Below are 10666 nucleotides of genomic sequence, written 5' to 3'. Positions count from 1 at the left end.
CCAAACCACATCAATTATGGTTGGGTTTTCTTTCCCAATACCAAATCAAATCAAACTAAATCACAATGAATTTTTAATCGGATTTGACTTGGATTATCGAGTTGGTTCTATTTATCGATTTTCTTTATATACCCCTATTTATAAATATATGCAGGTACTTGACGCACAAACTAGGGGACTCCCTATCAGACATATATATTGTAACATGGAGCAAAATAAGGTTGCGGATCTACCAGAAAAAGAATGAGCATGTTAATACTTAGTAATACAATTTTCGCGTTCTGCCAAAATATAATTTAAGTAGGCGCTTGGCCATAAGTTTTGGAATTTTTTTTAAAAAGTTTTTCCCTCAAATATGTATTTGTTTGTAGAATTAATCTAGTTTTTAGGAGATTTTGAAAACCAAACCTTCAAATCCCAAATATAACTTAAAACATTTTTTTAAGGCTAAATCACGATCATTTGAGACTTTTTAGCTGAAAAATAAAAAAAAGAAGACTTTTTAACATGTCAAAACTTTTTTCAAAATTCATGTCCAAATACATTTTCAATATCACATCAAACTTCACCCAAATTAGTATATTAAAAAAATAATTGGAATTCTATGTCCAAACGGGCCCTAAGTGTTAATTTAATTTGCCAAGTGAACGGAAAATATCAAATCAGCTAGGAAAGTCAAATTTTGAAATACATTTACAAAATTCAAACAAAAGACACACTTGAGGGTTATCTACCACTTATACGAATAAACGAGGCATTAATTGTGTCAGTTCTTTTACATGCAAATGAATAAATTTCGTCTAAATTAATTTACCTTTTATGGACTTATTTAGACTATTAAGGTAACTTTAAATGACCCAATGTCTATATCTGTATATAGTCTAATTTATTAGATAACTCTGTTTCATTTAATGAAGTTTGAAATGTATCTGAATTTAAACCAGCAATGATATTGAAAAATCAGATTAGTTCATGGCCAGTCATGTAAAAAACAATAGTTTAATGCATTATTTTTGTGAAATTATGAGTTTGATTTTGCGCTTAAACTCCTAGTTACTAAAATATTCTTTTTTCTATTACTTGTAAGAAAAAAAGAAAGGGATTCAGTTCCTTTTCTTTTTAGTTTGAAAAGATAGCAATTATAGTAAACGTTTTTTCAAGAAATACAGGTACAGTAATGCTTTATACACTGTAAATGTCTAAATGATGATTATAAATAGACTACAAACAATAAAAGGTGAAAAGTAATTAAAAGAAAATAAGAAACAACTGCCAAATAAGACAAGGACAGAAGATTTGGCAGTAGCTGTATTTCCTATCTTTCAGACGAGCTGCGTCCAATCCCGTACGGAGTCTGTTAACGTTCTCCCCCTAAAATGTACCTTCAACGTATTGAAGAGATTTGAGATATTACTTCTCACTTTTTTCATCACTCACATATAACTGTTTGGTAATGATAGATTCATATTATTATATATTTGGAAAAAAAGAAAAATCAAATGAAACCAAATTTATTTTGGTTTGATTGCATGGCATCTTTTCGAAACCGAAAATCACAAAATCAAAATCGAATAAGACAAAGTAAAATCGAGTTTGCTGCAGTGTACGGAAAACGAGTTTTTATGGATAGAATTAGATATAATTTTAAAACCTGTTATTTCTTGTTTCAAAATTCATTTTGTCAAAGTAATACTGGATTTGCCACTAAATTAAATATGTAATGCATGCACACCCCATATATAATTTTAAAACCTGCTATTTTGTCATGTCACATAATCTTTTTTTTCCTTATATGGATCAACACATCATAAAAGTTTTTTGTCTTGCCCCCTGACAGAATACATGAAATAAATCTCTGACCAATGCGGCGTTGTTATGCAGTGGTGCAGTGACATGTTCTTCAAATTCTAATATAATTTTGAAAATAAAATAAAAAACGACTGTAAAAACTACAATTCAGCCGTATTCACATGTTCTTTAATTGGAAGAAATCAAATGCCAATGGATAAGTGGAGTAGTATTTAAGTAGTTACTAACTCCAGGCTTTTGTTTGTATTTACTTTTTAATCTTCTTTCATGTTCAACCTTATCGATTTTTGCCACTTATTAGGCGTCATAATTGGCACAAAGGATCAATAACCTTTAGCGAGTCTAAGGAAATTACATTTAAATCTTTATAAATATGATCTTGATGTTTAAAATTTATAAATTAATTCATAACTCAAAAACTACAATTTATACGTTAAAGGGTGATCCGCACAAACCCAACCCAGTTTTGATGAATCGGCGACTATAGTTTTGTGAACTAAATAGGGGTCATAGTTTATTTAGTTTAATTCTAATATATAGACGTAGTTTAATAGATATTACTAGTAACTAACTTTATTTGCAAGCTTTAGGGTTCAGCTGCGTATCCATTTTCCCACTAATGTACGTACAACCAGCGCATTTTAGCATCCCCGTGAAGTTTATAACTCCTAGCTAGTCCTTCACCTTTTTGCTATCATCTTAGAGCAGAGAGTAGTATTGAGAGCTCATCTCTTCCTTGGCCATTTGTTTTTCAGAGGAAACACCAAAAATGTTGCGTCGTCTTTCAGTTGTTTTGCAGAGAAGGCCACTTCTTCCGATTCAACAGAGAAGCCCGCCTCTTCCGATTCAAGGTGTTTCTTCCTGCATTTCATGATAAAAAAAAAAGAAAAAGTTGTTCTACACATAAAACAATGCCATTCTCATGTCTCTCTAAATCTTCGTTTAAACTCAGCATTTGCTGTCATGATCGATACTTGTGGTTTGTTTCTATATGCATGTATATATACCTTCTTTAAAGCATTTTTTGAGTTTGTTAGCTTCAAGGTGTTAATGGAGAAGTTTTAGTTTTCATTCTCCCTGTGCTGCTGCATTTAGGTTTTTCTTTTGCTGTATTTAAAATATATTTTCTTTCACTTGTTTAGGTCCTGCAATACGGAGGGTTTGTTTAATTTATAAATTGAAAACTCACATTCATTAGGGTTGGGTGACTTTTCTAGGTCATGTTTAAGCTGTTCGATTTACCGAGCGCCTTGCTCCCATATTTGAGTCTATAGATATATATATAGATATATCTTTGTGTTGATAGGTCTTTTTGTAACATATTTCAACTGCTGCATTCATCTGATGTATCTTTGAATGTCTTGATATTTTGTTAAAATGGGTATGGTCATTTCCAGATTTATATGCATGTATTTGGGTGTAAAAGTATAAAATAAATCTCATTCTGTAAAATAAAAAAGTAAAAAACCAAGAGTTTCAATTAGAGAGGAGGAAATGTACAGCAGGTAGGCAAAAAAAGAAAAAAAAGTATTACAGTGCTACCTATGTTTTGATTGAAAGTAAGAGATGAGTTCTGGTGAAAGTTGGTTCATTAATGAATGAAATTTAAAGTGAGAGGAACACTAAAAAGAGGAGAAAAATGTTTGTAGCAGGATTAAATCAAAAACTTTCATGGTATGGGCCTATGGGGCATATACATCTCATATCTTCCTCTTTGAACTACACTAGAATGTAAATGTTATTGGCTACCATGCAACATTTCAAACCTATAATGCGTCAAAGGAGAGAAATTTGAGTCTGAACTCTGAATGCATGTCTTTTTCAGTATGTGAGTTGAACCAATATATTCAATTCCATCGAGAGGTAATAAACTGAGATTTATGGATGTTTTCTGTAAGTCAGTGCTTACTGTACGTATTGCCGTGAATGGAACATGTTTTCCAATACTTGAATTTGTTGTATCAACAGTGTGTGGCTTTTTGGAAAATTTAAATAGTACTTCCTAGTAGGATAAACCTATGAGTAAAAAATTACATTTCATGGTATTGGGCATAAATATTTCATACTTATATCTTTTGAATTACATTAGAATTAATAATGTTCTTGGCTACCATGCAATAATGTTTCAGAACTATATTGTATCAAGCAGAGTAATTGAGTCTGAATGCCTTTCCCTGAGTTTGTGAGTGAAACTTGTATTGCCTTTGATAATTAATCACCTCCTTACATACAATACAAGTAAATGAAAAGCTAAATACTACTACTAAGGAAGACACGTGTTAAGTGCTACTTATGTGCTTCAGTGGACACTTGTCCAAGACTTGAGCTCATGTAATCCCAACCTTTATATCACCTCTAACATTGTGTCCATGATCACCTTGAAATCTGACTATTTTTCATTGTCGTTTCACTGTGCCAACATCAAGCTAAGTTGAGCTGAATATCTTATACTTGTTGCAATTGTACCACATCACACACTTCAGGCCATTAATCATTTCTCTTTTGAAAAATAGAACCCTGCAGTATTTTGAATATACTCTTATTGAATATAATTCTTGTTTTGCTCGGCATATTTATGATTTGGTAGGATTTATGAGTTGTTAACCTCTCTTTTCTAGTAGTGGATGGTTTAAATTCTGAACCTTGTTTTGCTTATGAATTTTGTCTCATGATCTCATCTTCCTCTGTTTTTATTCACTTCTCATTGATGCTGTTTATGTGTAGTTGATGCTCTACCTCCACCACCACCTTCTCCTCCACGTCCTCCTCTTAGGGCCCTGGCAGAAAATGTTACAGCTTTGATTCCTTTGGAAGAAGAAAGGACTAAACTTCAGTCGGATATAATGGAGCTAGAGAAACGAGCTAAAGACATTTTCAATGCATTCACTAATCAGATCAGCTTTGTTCTATTGTTCACTGGAGGGGGGCTAATTTTCAACCCGAAGCTTCCTTGTACAGCTATTGCTACATTCACAACACTGACACTTATTTCTTTCATTGTGGCGTTCCTTATGGCCTATAAGGTATTAAGGATTAAATTTAAACGAATGCAACCTGCTATGGATACTCTGGATGGAAGGAAGAATGAGCTCGCAGATAGAGCAAACGTCATTTGGACATCAGAGAATGCTCGGCAAAATGCACAAGGGCAAGGTGAACAGGGGGAACCTAACAATGATCTCTTACACCCTCAAGAATTGGCAGATTCGGTGAAAAATCGGGCGAAAGTAATAGTAGATTCTGCCGGTATAACTGAGTTGAAAAAGTATAACTGCCAGTTGATATGGGCTATCTTAACATGTTTGGTAGTTCACGGGTCTGCGATCTATTTCACTGCCTACTACTCATATGGCTGTAAGTGAAGTTCTTAATAAGCATATATATACTTTGATGAATACTTTGAAGATCAGTGTACATGTTTAAGTGAGAAATTAAAGTTCCTTTTGAACTTGAATTGCATATGCTAACATTTTTTCCTATTTGTTCACAGATGCTAAGGAAGGGTGTAAAGATCCTATGGTTGCTGTTCAGGCTATATAGAATGTGGATGGAAGGAGGCTGACGTTTGAACTTGAACAAGTGGCTTAGGCGACTGTGTAGCTAGCTAGTTTTAAACTCTACTACTTATTACTTTCAAGACTGTACGCTAATGTTTATTAAGCTGTCTGTTTGGCATATATTATACATATGTCAAGATACCTTGGATAGAATTTGTTTTGCTTAATCTGACGATCGAGATACTTTTGATATATCATTTTAATATGAGAATGCATTTTAAGTCTTCACTCTTTTGTATAATCCTTGTCTGTCTCCCACTCCCTTCAATCCCGACACTCTCTTGCTGTGACTGACAACTTTCAGATTCTAATATTGCAAAGTTCAATACCTTGATATTGTTAGCTTTTTAGTTGTTTTATTTTCTTTTATCAGGTTATATAAACATAAATTACATTACTTTTGTCTTTAAGGAAGCTAAAATGGAGTGAGGTAAAGGGATGTAGATAAATTCTAATCTTCTAGAATCGTTTCTTACTAGGGATAATTTCTAGACCTTCCGTAACAGTTGCTCCATCACACTAGCTCTCTATTTTTAATTAATGTAAATAAAATAATTTTACTAATTTGTTCTTACTAATATACTCTGTTTTTTAGTTGAATCTATAAACATCTTTCTAAAAATATAATTCCTTTAGTAAACAAAACCCAAAATAATTGGCTTAAAAATAATAATAAAAAATAACAGAATGATATATATATAGATATATAGAACTTCTTCTAATCGGGACACAACAAAACTTGTAAACGAGTTCACGTATTTGACACTGGTGCGTTGCTTTTCTTTTGTTTTTTTCATTTAAAAAGTACTTATTTACATTCTTGTTCCCTTTCCTTTTTATGGGTTTTCTGAAATTATGTCAATTTGTTTTCTTTCGGCTTTTTTCAGTTTGCATGTCAAAACTTAATTTGCTTCTTTATGGTTTTTTGATATTAAATTTCTTTGGTAATAAACAGTGAAATTAATATTACCGTAACAAACAAAATGATACTTACAGCCTCTAGAGTTCTTGACTACCTTCTAGAACAGGTGTCTCAAACTACTAGATCTCTAGACAGACAACAAAAAACTAGTTACATAACTTATGAATCAAAACCTGATATCTACGACTACATGCTCTATTTGAATAATTCAACATGCCTAATCTTTCTCTAAAGTGGGGTGGACCGCGTTAGGCTGATTTCTGAGATTAACTTTTCTCCGTAAGATTTAATGCTTTATTTTATGATGGTTTATATTTTTATTGTGTGTTTCAAAAATTTCACCAATGCGTTCGGAGTAAGGATAAATGGGATTAATGTTACAATCAAAGAGACATTGTAAATAAATATGATCAAGAAAACGAATTCTCGGAAATGTTTGTGGAAGAGTTGAACAGAAGGGTGGTGGGGTTTATTCAAAGATTAGTGCGAATTACCTAGGAGTTTCACCTCGGGATTTTTTTTGCAAAACTTTTCTACGAATTTTCATGGGAAAAATTGAAATTCCTAAATTCTCGAATATTTTACCTGCAAAATATATTTTTTCAGGAATATTCGCAGATAAATTTGGCGCCATTTTGTGCAAAAATCTTACCTAAAAAATTATTTGGGGAAATTATCCGCATATATCGTTTTCATAGGTAAATCCGCAAGTTAGTGAAAAACAAAACACATTATGTTGTTAATTTGCAGGAAATCCATAGGTAAAGCTATATGAAGATTTAGCTGGTGTATTTACCTGCACATTTATCTGGAAATATTTTTACTTGAAGAATTACCCGGGATTTTGTATTCTGTAAATTTAGTTAGGGATTTATTTCTTGGGAGTTTTCCTAGGGTTTTCATACCTAGAGAATTACTTGGGGATTTTCTTGTTGCGGATCGAGATAGGAATTTTTTATTACTTGGAAATTTGCATAGTTGGGGATTTACCTAGAAATTTCCCTGCTACAGATTTAGTTGCGAATCTTTCATGGGGATTTACCTAGAAATTTCCCTGCTACAGATATAGTTGCGAATTTTTCTTGGGGATTTACTAAGGATTTTCTTACTTGAGAAATTACCTAGGGATATATGCTCTGTGAATTCCTACTTCAAGTCAAATAATGTGATGACCCGATAGGCCATTTTGAGTTTTAACCTTCATTTCAGTGTCCTGAGACCTCGAAGGGTGATGCCATGCCATTTTCATATCATTGGTTTATCTGATTTACTTGGTTGATGATTTACTTAACTATTTTGTGATTTCATACCCGTCATAGCCGTTATAATTATTGCCCCCTTTTTGCATGTCCCCTTCCAGTTTGTACGTTATCATTCTCTGTTATTATTGCTGCTTTATATATACTTATACAAATTTATTTACGCAGGTGTCTTGTCATAGCCTCGTCACCACCTCGTCGAGGTTAGGTTCGACACTTAGAGAGTACATTGGGTTGGTTGTACTCATACTACAATTCTGTACTTCTAGTTGCAGATACTGGTATTGGTCGCAACGGTGCGTGAGGTGCGTCAACTCGGATCATTGCATACAGAGACTTGAGGTAGATCTGTTGGCATCCGCATACCTTGAAGTCCCCTTCCTTTTCCCACTTTTACTATTCATTTCCTTCGAAACAATTATATTTATTTCAGACTCTGTTTGTAGACTTCTTGTTGCTTCTGTACTCCTGACTCCGAATTTCTGGGAGTAGATATTATTATGTGACTTATATTAGTACTGTGTTAGATTGGGTTTCTATTTCTCGTTAAATATCATCATTGTGTATTTAACTGCTAAATTGGCTATTTAATTATCTCACGTCGGCTTGCCTAACAAGTGGATGTTACACTCCATCACGACCCCGAGATTGGGATTCTAGGCCGTGACAAGTTGGTATCAGAGTACTAGGTTGCCTAGGTCTCATGAGTCATGAGCAAGCTTAGTAGAGTCTGGAGGATTGGTATGGAGACGTCTGTACTTATCTTCCAGAGGATATGGAGTTTTTGAAAGAAAATCACTTCTTTCCTTCTCTATCGGGAAATTTTATTCTATCATTTATGATTGAACCGCTCTATTCTTGTTCTCTCGTAGATGGCGAGAAGACGCACAACATCTGCAGTCGGACAAAAGCCGGAACCCCCCGTGGCAACTACTACCAGGGGCAGAGGCCGAGGTCGAGCGAGAGGACGGGGTAGAGGCAGATCTCAGCCTAGATCTCGAGCAGTAGCACCCGCAGTGAAGCCTCTGATTGATCATGAGGAGGAGGTCCCAGCTCAGATCGTACCCGTTAGACCAGCTCAGGTCTCGGAAAGGTTCATAGCCACTCCAGTGCTTCAGGACGCTCTAGTCTTTTGGTGGGCCTTATAGAGAGGGTGGCCCGAACAGGTGCATTTCCGGTGGCATCAACCGTGTCTCAGGCTGGGGGAGGATCACATACTCCCGCTACATACCCCGGAGTACCCCCAGAGTAGGTGGCCCTCCTATATCAGACTCCAGCAGTCCAGCCAGTTGGGGTAGTTCAGCTGGTTGTCGCGAAACATGCTGGGGATAGGCCTGCTATTTCTTCTGAGGCCTTGTTGAGGTTGGATAAGTTTACCAAGCTATTTCCTGTTCATTTCAGCGGTGCACCTTCTGCGGACCCGCACGATTACTTGGATCGTTGCCACAAGGTGTTGCGCAATATGGGTATTATTGAGACCAATGGGGTTGATTTTGCAGTGTTCTAAATGACCGGTTCTTCCAAGAGATGGTAGAGAGATTATGTGTTGACTAGACCAGTTGGTTCACCTTCACTTGCCTAGAATCAGTTTTCACAGCTATTTCTAGAGAAGTTCATTCCTTTCACTTTGAGAGAGGATTACAGCAGGCAGTTTGAGCGCCTTTAGTAGGGTAGCGTGACTGTTACCTAGTATGAGACTCGATTTGTGGACCTAGCTCGCCACACCATTATCTTGCTCCCTAGTGAGAGGGAGGGGGGGGGAGTGAGGAGATTCATTGATAGGCTCACTTTCATTATCAGGCTACAAATCGCCAAGGAGACCGGAGATGATATTTATTTTCAGAGGGCCATAGAGATTTCTAGACGGATTGAGATGGTTCATGGTCAGGAGAGGGGGCCGGTATCTGATAAGAGGCCTCGTCATTTCAGTAGTTTCAGTGGTGCCTCGTTTGGAGGCAGGGGTACTTTTGGTAGAGGCCATTCTCCCAGGCCATTTCAGGCATCCCACGGTGCTTCGGGTAGTCGTGGTCCTTATGTGTCTCATCTTGAGCAGCTAGCCTATAGTGCACCCATAAGCTCATATTAGTACACCTCCGATCCAGAGTTATCAGAGTGGTTATCCAGGTCGATAGGGCAAGTTCCAGGGTCAACAGTCATAATAACCGAGGGCTTATTATACTTGTGGGGATCCGAGGCACCTTTCTAGATTTTCCCTAGATCCGAGGCGCGCGTGAACTAGAAAGGTTCTCGTGCCATAGTTCCAGCACCAGTTGCTTTGCCGACCGCTTATCCATCTAGAGGCGGGGGTCAGGCTGCTATAGGTGGAGGTCATGCCATTAGAGGTGGAAGTTAGGCCGTTAGAGGTGGAAGCCAGCCAACTAGAGGCTATCTGAGGGGCGGAGGTCAGAGTGGTGGGGCCCAACCCCATTTTTATGCATTCCCGGCTAGACCGAGGCCGAGTCATCTGACGCTGTCATCACAGGTATTGTTCCAGTTTTCCATAGAGATGCTTCAGTTCTATTTTATTCGTACGTGTCATCCTATTTTGCTTCATATTTGGTTATGCCTCGTGATTCATTGAGTGCTCCTGTGTATGTGTCCAAGTTTGTGGGAGATTCTATTATTGTAGATCGTATCTATCACTTGTGTGTGATTACTATTGGGAGTCTTGAGACTAGTGTAGACCTCCTACTTCTTGATATAGTGGACTTTGATATTATTTTGGGCATCGTTGGGTGTCACCATATCATGCTATATTGGACTGTCATGCCAAGAGATGACCTTAGCCATGTTGGGATTGCCTCGCTTATAGTGGAGAGGGACTCCTTATCACTCTACCAGTAGGAAATATTACTCATTTCTTGTAGGCTTGACAATATTATAACCATCAACCTGTAATTCCTCTGCATCATCCTGAGCCTATGCGGCCTGTATAACATGTGTAGCTGAAGTATGTATAAATGGGATAACGTCGGGCTTAAAGCTACTGTCTCGAAGGTGAAATCCTAAAATTCTAGGAGATGCACGACGTGGAGATGGAGTGGCTGATAAAGATGGTTGCGAGATAGAATGCAATAATCCATATGGCTGTGATGAAAGTGGAAAAATTAATGCATGTA

At 36.5% G+C, this 10666-nt stretch overlaps 1 protein-coding gene across 1 annotated transcript; it reads left to right on the top strand.

Moving 5' to 3' along the window:
• Positions 1-4204: 4204 nt before the first annotated feature.
• On the top strand, positions 4205-5513 carry LOC107794453 (uncharacterized). The gene is made up of 2 exons (XM_016616937.2): positions 4205-5163; positions 5300-5513. The coding sequence occupies exons 1-2, from the start codon at positions 4653-4655 to the stop codon at positions 5347-5349; spliced, it is 561 nt and encodes a 186-aa protein (XP_016472423.2). The 5' UTR covers positions 4205-4652; the 3' UTR covers positions 5350-5513.
• The last annotated feature ends 5153 nt before the right edge of the window (positions 5514-10666 follow it).

The sequence above is a fragment of the Nicotiana tabacum genome, chromosome 9 (assembly GCF_000715075.1).
Source record: "Nicotiana tabacum cultivar K326 chromosome 9, ASM71507v2, whole genome shotgun sequence".
Taxonomy (NCBI): domain Eukaryota; kingdom Viridiplantae; phylum Streptophyta; class Magnoliopsida; order Solanales; family Solanaceae; genus Nicotiana; species Nicotiana tabacum.
This window is presented reverse-complemented; position numbering and strand designations above follow the sequence as displayed.

Bases quoted from the DNA above. Each gene is read 5' to 3' on its own strand.
- LOC107794453 (XM_016616937.2), top strand. From the start codon at position 4,653: ATGGAGCTAGAGAAACGAGCTAAAGACATTTTCAATGCATTCACTAAT. The intron at 5,164-5,299 runs GTAAGTGAAGTT...ATTTGTTCACAG, and splicing joins TGCCTACTACTCATATGGCT to ATGCTAAGGAAGGGTGTAAA.